This window comes from Oryctolagus cuniculus, chromosome 17 (genome assembly GCF_964237555.1).
Source record: "Oryctolagus cuniculus chromosome 17, mOryCun1.1, whole genome shotgun sequence".
NCBI lineage: Eukaryota > Metazoa > Chordata > Mammalia > Lagomorpha > Leporidae > Oryctolagus > Oryctolagus cuniculus.
Genome location: NC_091448.1, coordinates 34,596,321 through 34,609,443, shown reverse-complemented (window position 1 = coordinate 34,609,443; position 13,123 = coordinate 34,596,321). Strand labels below are relative to the sequence as shown.

At 43.4% G+C, this 13,123-nt stretch overlaps 1 protein-coding gene across 10 annotated transcripts in view; it reads right to left on the bottom strand.

Annotated features, from left to right (window-relative positions):
• GDPD1 (glycerophosphodiester phosphodiesterase domain containing 1) overlaps positions 1-13,123 on the bottom strand; it is a 57,080-nt gene that overhangs the window by 12,824 nt on the left and 31,133 nt on the right. For 8 of the 10 annotated variants that reach the window (XR_011383546.1, XR_011383540.1, XR_011383544.1 and 5 more), the window contains exons 7-8: positions 4,688-4,821; positions 1,188-1,247 (exon numbers count right to left, since the gene is read on the bottom strand). Coding sequence is in view for 2 of the 10 variants with exons in the window: in XM_070060989.1 (XP_069917090.1) it covers positions 1,188-1,247; positions 4,688-4,821 (194 nt within the window). In the remaining 8 variants the exon portion in view is untranslated. The remainder of the gene's footprint in view (positions 1-1,187; positions 1,248-4,687; positions 4,822-13,123) is intronic. The other 2 variants (XR_011383547.1, XM_070060990.1) reach the window with 1 other exon arrangement.

The following is a 13,123-nucleotide window of genomic DNA, read 5'->3' as shown; positions in this document are numbered from 1 at the left end:
ACAGGCACAGTGCCGACCGTAGCGGCCATTTGGGGAGTGAACCACGGAAGGAAGAACTTTTTTTCTGTCTTTCTCTCTCACTGTCTATAACTCTGCCTATCAAACAAACAAACAAACAAAAATAACTGACTTCCAAGAGGATTTTCAGAATGCAAATCACTTGAACAAAATGGGAACAAATGGTATGGGAAAAGTATAAAAGTTTTCTATTCTGTTACATGAATTAGAATGATTAAATAATAGCAAAAAGCCATGTATGTTAAACACCAATTAAAAATGGGTCCTTGGGGCCGGCACTGTGGCGTAGTGGGTAAAGCCTCTGCCTGCAGTGCCAGCATCCCATATAGGCACTGGTTCAAGTCCTGGCTGCTTCTGATCCAGCTCTCTGATGTGGCCTGTGAAAGCAGTAAAAGATGGCCCACGCACTTGGGCCCCTGCACCCTCATGGGAGACCCAGAAGCAGCTCCTGGCTCCTGGCTTTGGATCAGCTCAGCTCTGGTTGTTGCAGAGTGAACCAGCAGATAGAAGACCTCTCTCTCTGCCTCTCCTTCTCTCTCTGTGTAACTCTGACTTTCAAATAAATAAATAAATCTTAAAAAAAAAAAAAGCAGAATAAATTCTGTGACATGGAGAAAAGACAAATCTAATTTCCCAACACTCTTTGAAAGAGGAGCTAAATAACAAAAGACTGTGATTTATGACAATTATTCTGTGATTTTTAGCTAAAATCAGGCTCAATGTGTCTTAAAAATTAAGGCACATTTTCTTTAAATAGATAGATCTCCACCCTGTAGGTAAGACTTTCTTTCTGCTGGCAGGTCCTGATGCAGATTTTTCTAAGAAACATACCAGCATGTAATACACACTTTTACATACACTGTATTGCTAAACATACTTCTTTTTACCATGTTTCTGGCTGTGCTAGTGAAAATAGCAAATAAGTAGAAAGGAATTGCTGTCTATCCCAGTTCTGCTATAATGGGATAAGATAACCTCAAGTAAATTATTGAACTCTGTTAAAATTCTTCCTCAAGTTTTACGATTAGTGGTAGAGTCCTAAATGAATCATCATATCTATTTGCATGGTGGGTGCTCAACAAGTCCTTTTCACAAATTGCTCGTGGAGAAGCTTGCACTAAATTTTTGGTGTAGAATTAAGCAATAATGAAAAAAACGAAAATTCTTACACATCAGAAAGCCAGATGAAAAACTTCTGACTTCTGGACATGGTGTGTGGTTCTTTTAGCCTAAGGTAAAATAAAGTTTAGAGTACAAATTAGAAATACATGAATATTTTAGTGTGATAAAATAAAACAAGTCTAAAAATGAAAACTGTAGCTGCATTTAAAGATGTGCTCGATACTATTTGTAAGAAAACAAAAACAAAAAGTCTAGTTAGGTTCTCTGTCTCCACTGGTCTCAAGCTTTTTGCTAGCACTAGTCAAAGATTAAAAAAAGAAGAAGAAGAAAGAAAGAAAAAGAAAGAAGTTCTCATTTCAAAGAACTGGGCTCAGGTTTCCTTTCTTTCTTTCTCTTTCCTTTCTTTTTCCCTGTGAGACCTCTCTCCTGCTTTGTCTGCTATAATCTGGTATGCAGCAGATTTAAACATACACACTCTGTACTATGGATTAAAAGATACTTGGGGATAAGTGAGACTCTTAGGGCATGTTTTGCTTTCCTTTTCAATATTTGAAGACCTGGACGCTATCTGTCCTAATTATCTTTCCTACTAAAAAAGTGGATCTGACTTTTTCAGCCTATGTAGGCTAAGTATTTGAAGAATATAAATAGTTAGGTACCAGTTTAATCTGGTGAATTTAGCTAATGAAAGTAATTTTTTAACAGCCAAGAAGTGTTTTCTCTTGTTCTGTGTGAGAAGCGGCTACAATGACTATTAATTTATATGATTTAGAATAGAAAGAATAAACATTACTCATCAATAAGAAACTGAAATGTAAAACAGACATGAAACAGAAGCTGAGCATAAGAACACTGACCAAGGCCGGCGCCGCGGCTCACTAGGCTAATCCTCCGCCTAGCGGTGCCGGCACACCGGGTTCTAGTCCCGGTCGGGGCGCCAGATTCTGTCCCGGTTGCCCCTCTTCCAGGCCAGCTCTCTGCTGTGGCCAGGGAGTGCAGTGGAGGATGGCCCAGGTGCTTGGGCCCTGCACCCCATGGGAGACCAGGAAAAGCACCTGGCTCCTGGCTCCTGCCATCGGATCAGCGCGGTGCGCCGGCCGCAGTGCACCAGCCATGGCGGCCATTGGAGGGTGAACCAACGGCAAAGGAAGACCTTTCTCTCTGTCTCTCTCTCTCACTGTCCACTCTGCCTGTCAAAAAATAAAAAAAATAGGCCGGCGCCGCGGCTCACTAGGCTAATCCTCCACCTAGCGGCGCCAGCACACCGGGTTCTAGTCCCGGTTGGGGCGCCGGATTCTGTCCCGGTTGCCCCTCTTCCAGGCCAGCTCTCTGCTGTGGCCAGGGAGTGCAGTGGAGGATGGCCCAGGTGCTTGGGCCCTGCACCCCATGGGAGACCAGGAGAAGCACCTGGCTCCTGGCTCCTGCCATCGGATCAGCGCGGTGCGCCGGCCGCAGCGCGCCGGCCGAGGCGGCCACTGGAGGGTGAACCAACGGCAAAGGAAGACCTTTCTCTCTGTCTCTCTCTCTCACTGTCCACTCTGCCTGTAAAAAAAAATAAATAAATAAATAAATAAAAAATAAATAAATAAAAATAAAAAAAATAAAAATTAAAAAAAAAAAAAAAAAAAAAAAAAAACACTGACCAAACTGTTTTCCTTACCAATATTTCTAACGACTGCTACACTGGTGTTCACTTGATTTTCTAAAGTTTTGTTTGGGGATGAAGTATGTTTCATGCAGTTGAAAACACACTGAAAATTCCAGCAGTTCCAAATTACTTTGTCATGACTCAGTTATTATTAGGAATCTTCAGGTAGAAATCACACTCTAAGCTGTAGGATTATTTATCTGAAAGGGTTACTCAGGCAGCGACAGAGAGATCTTCCATTTGCTGGTTCACACCCAGATGGCCGCAACAGCTCCTGCTGGGCCAGGCTGAAGCCAGGAGCCACGGGCTTCATCCAAGTCTCCCAAGTAGCTAACAGAGGCCCAAGCACTTGGGACATCTTCCATTGCTTTTCTCAGGCCATCAGCGGGGAGCTGGATCAGAAACACAGCAGCCAAGGCACAAACTGGAGACAATATGGGATGCCAATTTCACAAGCTTTACTTGCTATATCACAACACTGGCCCCAAAGCTAACTTTCTTTAATAATAATACTAATACAGATAATTTAACAATAAAAGCTATTAGTGAATGTTTACTGTTTGCCAGGCAGAGCTAAATGTTCTATGTATTTTTATTTTTCTAGCAAATTAGTGGGTAAAAAGCAAGGCTCTGCACCTAGTAGAGAAATCACGTAAATAAAGAGGTATCTTATATAAACTTTTTTTGCCTGCTGTTCTCCAGAGATTGTGGTGGTGGTGGCTTTTCTTTCTAAGTGCAAGTAATGCCACTGGTGAATTTGGAGTTTAATGGCATTTCAGCTGGGTGTGGTCATCAGTGAAGGAGAATAAAGTGAGGGAAGTTGAAAGCAGTTGCTGTTTGATATCCGGGTTTAGGAATTATTAGGCAATTAGGCTGGTGTTGTGGCATAGTGGATGAGGCCAACACCTGTAGTGCCAGCATCCCATATGGACACCAGTTCGGGTCCTGGCTGCTTGGCTTCTGATCCAGCTCTCTGCTGTGGCCTGGAAGGGAAGTGGAAGATGGCCCATGTCCTTGCGGCCCCGTGCCTGTGTCGGGGATCCAGAAGAGGGTCCTGGCTCCTGGCTTCAGATCAGCCCAGCTTTAGTTGTTGGAGCCATTTGGAGTGAACCAGCAGATGGAAGTCCTCTTTCTCTGCCTCTGCCTCTCTGAAACTCTGCCTTTCAAATAAATTAATAAATCTTAAAAAAAAAAATTAGACTTCTGTAGGCTTGTTTCTTTTTACCTGACTTCTGAGTCCACAGGCACAGGCACATAGTCACTCTCACTCAAGATGGGTCCAGATTAAGTATTTATAAACCTTTATTACTCATTTTAGAGAATATGTATTAATTATAGCAAAAGGCATTGCTAACATAGGTCAGGTAATGCAACACGGAAATAACTACAGACATCTGTTCTTCATCATTGATACTGTCTTAGTCTATTGTCTGTTACTGTAACAGAACACCTGAGGCCAGGTAATTTATCAAGAAAAGGAGTTCATCTGAGTCACAGTTCTGGAAGTCCAAGACCACAGCACTGGCTGCTTTGCTCAGCTTCTTGTGGGCCCTCATGATGGAAGGCAGAAAAGCAATGGGCCTGTGTAGAAAACAGGCACATATGTGAGAGAGGAAGCAACAAAAAGCCCAGGAAGCCAAGCTTGCTTTATAACAATTCACTCCCACAGTAGCTGATCCAGCCTTGGAAGAGCAAGAACTCACACTCCATGAGAAAGACATTAATCCCTCGTAATGACCTAATCACCTCTTAAAAAGGTCCTACTGGCTCCCAACAATGTTTATGCAGGAGACCAAGCTTCAGCATGAGTTTTTGGCAGGGACAAACCACGGCACCGATGATATGAATGCACCTCTTTCTTTTTCATTTATAACTGATTAATACAGAGTAATCACTTACTTCAGTATGATAGAAGGCATTGGGATTTCAAAAAATTGTTCTCGAATGGGCACAAAAGGCAAGAGGCCAGTGAAAAAAAGGCCAAGAATGAGCAGAACACGCTGTAGACTGAAGAGTATGGGGATATCTGAATTCTAAAAGACACAAACAATATTGTGTTACTTTACAACCTATTCAAATAAATGGAATTATTTTGTAACCCTCAAAATTTCTTGACTATTTTTTGACATCAATTACAAGCATTCTCAGTATTATGAATGTCCATTTACAAAGAGACTGTGCTCAGAAATAGCTAGTGTTCAACAAACAAGTAAACACCTGCCCACAATGTTATTCTTGTGATTCAAATTTCTCTATTCCCTTCTCACTATTTTTACAACACTACTTCTGTCTGTGGGTCATCGTACTCACTGCTAGAGTCTACACGTATCAAGAATCTAATGGAACAATATAAAGAGATGAATGTATGTATGAAATGTTCAGTAGTGTATCTTGTGTTTAAAAAACGTGATTATATAGCTACAGATATGAATATAGATATACTACACGAGTATAGATAGGAAGGGTCTTCAAAAAGTTAATGTAAAATGTGTATCATGAAAAAATTTGGGGAGTGAACCAGCAGATGGAAGACCTCTCTCTCTCTGTCTCTCCCTCTTTGTAACTCTGCCTTTCAAATAAAATCATTAAATCTTTAAAAAAGAAAAATTATGCAAAGATTTCAAAATTTTTTGAACCAAAATAAATTTATCTTTTGATTCCTTTTTCCACAAACTTTTTGAAGTACTCTTGTAGTAGCTACAGATATAAAAATCTATATCAGTGCTGTTACAATGATCACCTTTCAGCTATGTTATGAATTAGACATAAAATAAAAACAGGATTTTGTAAGCTAGTCTAGAAATCTAACCACCATTTTAAGTTTCTATTGGAAGATGTATTCAAGATTTCAAAACCTTTAAAATGCAACATTATATGCTAATTGTGGTAAAATCTACATAACAAAATTTGTCATCTTACCCTTTTTTAAGCCTGCAATTTAGTGGAGTTAAGCATATTGCAAATTGTGCAACCCATCACCAGTATTTCTTTTATCTTGCAAAATTAGAACTCTATACCCATTAAACAACTCCCTATTCCTCTTCCCCCACTCCTCCTATACTTAAAAAAAATTAAAATTATGGTTACATTGAATTGTTCTATAGGAAGTAATATATTTTAAAAACTCAGGGAGGGTGAATAGTATAGTGGTTAGGATGCTGCTTGGGACACCCACATCCTGTGTGGGACTGCCTGTGTTTGAGTCCCCGCTCTATTCCCAACTCCAGCTTCCTGCTAATGCACACCCTAGGAGGTAGCAGATGACAGCTCAGGTACTTGAGTCTCTACCACCCAAGTGGGAGATCCAAATAAAGTTCCAGCTCCTGGGTTTGACCTGGCCCAGCCCTGGTTATTGAAGAGATTTGGGGAGTGAACTAGATGGGAGACTTCTCTGTCTCTGCCTTTAAAATAAATTAAAAAATTTAGGGGGCCAGAACTATGGTGTAGTAGGTTAAGTCTCTGCCTTTGGCACTTGTATCCCATATGGGTGCCAGTTTGAGTCCTGGCTGCTCCACTTCTGATCCAGTTCCCTGCTAATAACCTGGGAAAGCAGCAGAAGATGGTCCAAGCCCTTGGGCCCCTGAACCCACGTGGGAGACCTGGAAGAAGCTCCTGACTCCTGGCTCCTGGCTTCAGATAGGCCCAACTCCAGCTGTTGTGGCCATTTGGGGAATAAAGTTTTGCATGGAAGACCTCTCTCTCTGTCTCTCCCTCTCTGTAACTCTGCCTCTCTAATAAATAAATAAATCTCTAAAACAAACCAAAAAAGTAAAAACAATTTAGAAATTATGCAAGATAAAGTTATTTACTAATTTTAGCTATATATTTATTTGAAAGGGAGAACAACAGAGAGAGACAAAGATCAATTTACTGCCAATTCACTTCCCAAATGACCAGGTCTGGGCCAGATGGAAGCCAGGATCCAGGAACTCCATCCTGGTCTCCCACATAGGGAGCAGGGACCCAAGTACTGGGGCCACCTTCCACTGCTTTCTAGCCATATAAGCAGAGACTCCAGCCAGCACTCTGTCATGGGATGCCAGCATTACAAGAAGCAGCTTAACTCACTGCGCCACAACACTGATGCCAGTAATTTATTCTAAATAATTATTTACTTCTTTATTTTAAAAAACAGATTAAATAAATATGAGGATTTATTTTTCACCCTTGTTCATGTAGTGCTTTATAATATTTGACTTATTTACACACAGGTGTTTCAGCTGTAACAATACACAAGTCCCTGAAAAATCCTTTTTACGTTAAGAATTGAGATTATCATTTATTTGAGAGGCAGAGAGAGACAGAAAGACAGAGAGCTCCCATCTGCTGGTTCACTCCTTAAACACCCACAATAGTCAAGACTGGGCCAGGCTGAACAAAGCCAGGAGCTAGGAACTCAATCCACATCCCCCTGGAGGGTGGCAGAAACCCAACCAACCACTTGAGCCATCACTTGCTGCCTCCCAGAGTGTGCATTAGCAGGAAGCTGGAATTGGAGGGGAGCTAGAACTCTAATCCAGACACCCAGAAATGGATGCAGGCATACTAACTGGTGTCTCAATTGTTAGGCCAAATCCTGCCCCCTGCTGAGGAATCCTGAGTTCTGCAAATTCATACACCAAAAGGGTAACAGAGTTTTTGGGGAAAGTAGGTTTAAGGGCTGTCCCTTAAAACATACATTACTTTGGAACCAGAGCTCTAAAAACAAAACATGCCAGGCTGCCAGTGGGGGAGGGGGAGAGGGCCATGCTGGCAAATGCTGAACTGGCTGTACCCCATCTAAATTTTTTAACTTTTTAAAATTATTTATTTATTTATTTATTTGAAAGACAGAGTTACAGAGAGGCAGAGGCAGAGAGAGAGAGAGAGAGAGAGCAAGAGTGAGTGATATTTTGCAACTGCTGGTTCACTCCTCAAATGGCCACCACAGCCAGAGCTGTGCTGATCCGAAGCCCAGTCGAGTTTCTTCCAGGTCCTCCATGCAGGTGCAGGGGCCACAGGACTTGGGCCATCTTCTACTGCTTTCCCAGGCCACAGCAGCAGCTGGATTGGATGTAGAGCAGCTGGGACTGCTATATGGGATATGTGGGATGCCGGCACCACAGGTGGATTCTTACCTACTACGCCACAGCACTGGCCCCTGCACCTCTAACTTTAAATTAGAATAGTTGGACTGAGACCCAGGCTTTACTGTGTTTTTTAAACTGTTCAGGTAATTCTAATACACTACAAAGAGTGCCAATGAATACAAAGTCACTAAGTGAGAACAAGTACCTCATGTTTTCCCACCACCGCTGTGTGCCCTGCTTCCTTTCATTTTTTATATTTTGAGTTTCTAGCACCTGAGAATTAAAGGACTAATGTAAAATTCCTTTGTATCATTTAGTTATATGGTATGGGGTAATAAGAATGACAAATATGATTGAGACATTTCTTCCTGTGATGTTTGAAAACTGCTGGAGTCAGTGCTGTCACATAGCAGGTTAAGCTGCTGCCTGCCATGCTGGCATCCCATATGGGCACTGGTTTGAGTCCTGGCTGCTCCACCTCCAATCTAGCTTCCTGCTAATGTACCTGGGAAAGCAGCAGAGGATGCGCCGAGTACTTGGGCCCCTGAACCCCTGCAGGAGACCTCAAGGAGACTCCAGGCTTCTGGCTTCTGCCTGGCACAGCCCTGGCCGTTGTGGCCAGCTGGAAAGTAAACCAGCAGGTGGAAAATCTCTCTCACTCTCTGTAACTTTGCCTTTCAAATAAATAAAAATAAATTAAAAAAAAAAACTTGCTGCTGAGGCTGGCGCCACGGCTCAATAGGCTAATCCTCCGCCTGTGGAGCCGGCACTCCGGGTTCTAGTCCCAGTCAGGGTGCCGGATTCTGTCCCGGTTGCTCCTCTTCCAGGCCAACTCTCTGCTGTGGCCCGGGAGTGCAGTGGAGGATGGTCCAAGTCCTTGGGCCCTGCACCTGCATGGGAGACCAGGAGAAGCACCTGGCTCCTGGCTTTGGATCAGCGCAGTGCGCCGGCCACAGCGGCCATTGGGGGGTGAACCAACAGAAAAGGAAGACCTTTCTCTCTGTCTCTCTCTCTCTCACTGTCCACTCTGCCTGTCAAAAAAAACTTTTAATTAAATAATTTTTAAAAACCTTGCTACTGAATGGTTTTTGGAGTTTTCATATTCTAAAATGAAAATCAGTGGCTTCTGGAAAAATATGTAAATCCAGGTAAGAGTTCTATGCCTATGGACCAAAAGTGAGGTTTTTATTTTGAAACAGTTTGACTAACAGGAAGTTGCAAAAATAACTTGAGTTCTGTCCATCTTGATGTAACAAACTGCAGTTGTGTCAAATCCAGAAACTGAGGCTGGCACACTACTATCAATTAGACTACAGAGCTTATTCAGTTTTCCCCATTTTTTAAAACCTGCATTCATGTTGCTGTGTGTATATTTATATTTATGGTCACAATTTTATTTATGTATTTACTGTTTAGAAATTTAAACTTATACCTTCATTGTATTTATGGTATACAATTTTAACCTATGTAGAGATTTATGTAACCATTGCCACAAGCAAGAAAAAGATCTGTTTCATCACTAATAAAGAACTCTCTAATGCTACTTCTTTGCATCTTCCCTGCCCTCAGTCCTTGTCCCCTGGCAGCCACTAATCCTCTCTCCACATTTAGTTTTAAGAGTGTTTTATAGGAGCTCAGTGCCGTGGCTCACTTGGCTAATCCTCCGCCTGTGGTGCCGGCATCCCATATGGGCACCAGGTTTAGTCCTGGTTGCTCCTCTTCCAGTCCAGCTCTCTGTTGTGGCCCAGGAGGGCAGTGGAGGATGGCCCAAGAGCTTGAGCCCCTGCACCTGCATGGGAGACCAGGAGGAAGCACCTGGCTCCTGGCTACCGGATCGGTGCAGCACCAGCCATAGTGGCCATTTGGGGAGTGAACCAACAGAAAAAAGACCTGTCTCTCTTTCTCATTGTCTATAACTCTACCTGTCAAATAAAAAAAAGAATGTTTTACATATGCATGTGTAACTTTTGGGTTTTTTTTTTTTCAAGATTTATTTATTTATTTGAAAGTCAGAGTTACACAGAGAGGAGAGGCAGAGAGAGAGAGAGAGAGAGAGGTCTTCCATCCACTGACTCACTCCCAATAGGCCACAATAGCTGGAGCTGTGCTGTTCCAAAGCCAGGAGCCAGGAGCCAGAAGCCAGGAGCTTCTTCTAGGTCTCCTGTGCAGGTACAGGGGCCCAAGGACTTAGGCCATCTTCTACCACTTTCTCAGGCCATAGTAGAGAGCTGAATTGGGAGTAGAGCAGCTGGGTCTCAAACTGGCCCATATGGGATGCCGGTGCTTCAGGCCAGGGTGCTCACGCGCTGCGCCACAGCGCCATCCCCTGGAGGGTTGATTTTTTTTTTCCCCACAAATATATTGTCCTTGAGAATCATCTAGGTTGCTCCAGATATTGACAGTTCCTCTCTTTTTATTGTTAACTAGTATCCCATTGTATGGATATGTCAGACTTTACTCAGCCACTTTATCCACTGAGGGCATCTGGGAGGTTTCCAGTATTGTGCTCTAAAAAATAAAGTTATAGGGACCAGCGCTGTGGCGCAGTGGGTTAAGCCATGGCCTGCAGTGTCAGCATCCATTTGGATGCCAGTTCGAGTTCCGACTGCTCCACTTCCGATCCAGCTCCCTGCTAATGTGCCTGGGAAAGCAGTGGAAGATGCCCCAAGTCCTTGGACCCCTGTACACATGTGGGAGACTCAGAGGAAGCTCCAGGCTCCTGGCTTTGGCCTGGCTTAGCCCCAGTCGCTGCAGCCATTTGGGGAGTGAACCAGCAGATGGAAGATCTCGCTCTCTATCTCTCCTCCTCTTGCTCTATAACTCTACCTTGAAATAAAGAAATAAATAATAATAATAATAAAAAACAAAGTGAGGCTGGCACTGTGGTGCAGTGGGTTAAAGCCCTGACCTGCAGCGCCAGCATCCTACATGGGAGCTGGTTCGAGTCCCAGTTGCTCCACTTCCAATCATCCCTCTGCTATGGCCTGGGAAAGCAGCACAAGATGGCCCAAGTCCTTGGGCCCCTGCACCCCACATGGGAGACCCGGGTGAGAGATCCGGCTCCTGGCTTTGGATCAGCTCAGCTCTGGCTATTGTGGTCATTTGGGGAGTGAACCAGCAAATAGAAGATTTCTCTCTCTCTCTCTGGTTCTACCTCTCTCTGTAACTCTTACCAATAAATTAAATAAATCTTTTTTTAAAAAGATTTTTTTATTTATTAACTTGAGAGGTAGAGTTACAGACAATGAGAGGGAGAGACATAGAGAAAGGTCTTCCTTCTGTTGGTTCACTCCCCAAATGGCCACAACGGCTGAAGCTACACCAATCCGAAGCCAGGAGCCAAGAGCTTCTTCCTGGTCTCCCATGCGGGTGCAGGGGCCCAAGCACTTGGGCCATTTTCTACTGCTTTCCCAGGCCACGGCAGAGAGCTGGATTGGAAGAGGAACAGCCAGGACTAGAACCAGCGCCCATATGGGATGCCAGTATCGCAGGCAGAGGATTAACCTACTGCGCCATGGCGCTGGACCCATAAATTAAATAAATCTTTAAAAAAAAAAAAAGTTATAGTGGCTGGTACTGTGGCATACTGGGTCAAGCTGCTGCCTACAGTACTGTCATCCCATATGGGTGCTGGTTCATGTCCTGGCTGCTCCACTTCCAATCCTTGTTAGCTCCCTGCTAGAGGCCTGGGAAAGAAGATGGTCCAAGTCCTTGGGCCCCTGCACCCGTGTGGGACACCTGGAAGAAGCTCCTGGATCAATGGTGAAGATGTCACTTGGATGTTCACATATCACAGTACCTGGGTTCAAGTCCTGGATCCACTACTGACTCTAACCTCCTACTAACGAACACCAGGGCGGGGGTGGGGGATAGCAGCAGGTAGCAGCTCAAGTAGTCGGGTCCCTGCAACCCATGTGGGAGACTCAGATTGAGTTCTAGGCTCCTGTCCAACCTTGGTTGGCTCCTGTCAACCTGGTCCAACCTTGGCTGTTGTGGACATTAAAAGAATAAATCAGTAGATGACAGATCGCTCTGTGTGTGTATGTATGTGTCTGTGAGTGTGTGTGTGTGCATGCACGTGGCTTTCAAATAAACAAAAAATTTTAAAAAGAAACTACCCATCTATTTAATGAGAACAGCTGTACTATATTTTATGTTCCAACCAGCAATCATTTCCCTATGTCTTTTCTAACATTTGATATTATCACTTTTTATTTGAAAAACTTTTTGATGATGTTAAAAAAAGTCAGTGGACCATGAAGCCTCCAGAACATTATTTCTCTTGAAATAACACCTGAAAACACCATCAGACAATGATGAGTTAATGAAAAGCCTTAGTTCTAAGTTCTTAAGGAGCTAAAGCCACTCAGCCAAGAGACTGCTCTGCTTGTTTTTTTTTTGTTTGTTTGTTTGTTTTTTGTACACAGGCTACCTTGGGACATCACAGAATCTGCTGCATGTAAATAAAATTTTCTTGTCTTGGTACAGCACATTAAGCAGCTGCCTGTGACACCGGCATCCCATACAGGAATGCCAGTTCAAGTCCCTGCTGCTCCACTCTGATCCAGTTCCCTGCTAATGCAGCAGAAGATGGCCCAAGTACTTGGTCCTCTGCCACCCATGTGGGAGACCCAGATGGAGTTCCTGCATCCTAGCTTTGGTTTGACCCAGCCCTGGCCATTGCAGCCATCTGGGGAGTCAATGAGGGAATGGAAGAGTCTCTCTCTGTCATCCTGCTTTTCAAATAAATCTTAAAACAACAACAAAACTTGTTTTCAAGGAAGGCTTCAATTGTACTTTGAATTATAATAGTGCCAATCACTAAAATACACTTAAGTGTTTTTACCTTCTTTGCTAGGAAAGGAAGGCCTTCCCAAAAGAGTACTTCATATTTAAGACTTGCCACTAGCATCATACATCTTCTGCCCTATCACTTGTATTCTAAAAAGACTCTTCAACATTTAAGATTTTCAAACATTTTTTAAAAATTTTATTTATTTATTTGAAAGGCAGAGTGACAGAGAGAGGGGGAGAGACAGAGACAGAGAAATCTTCCATCAACTGGTTCACTCCCCAAATGCCTACAATAGCCAGGGCTGGGCCAGGCTGAAACCAGGAGCCAGGAACTCCATCCAAGTCTCTCATATGAGGGGCAAGAACCTAAGCACTTGGGCCATCATCTTCTGTCTCCTAGGTGCATTAGCAGGAAGCTAGATCTGAAGCTGAGGCAGTAGTGCTAGATCCCAGACACTCTGGTATAGGATAT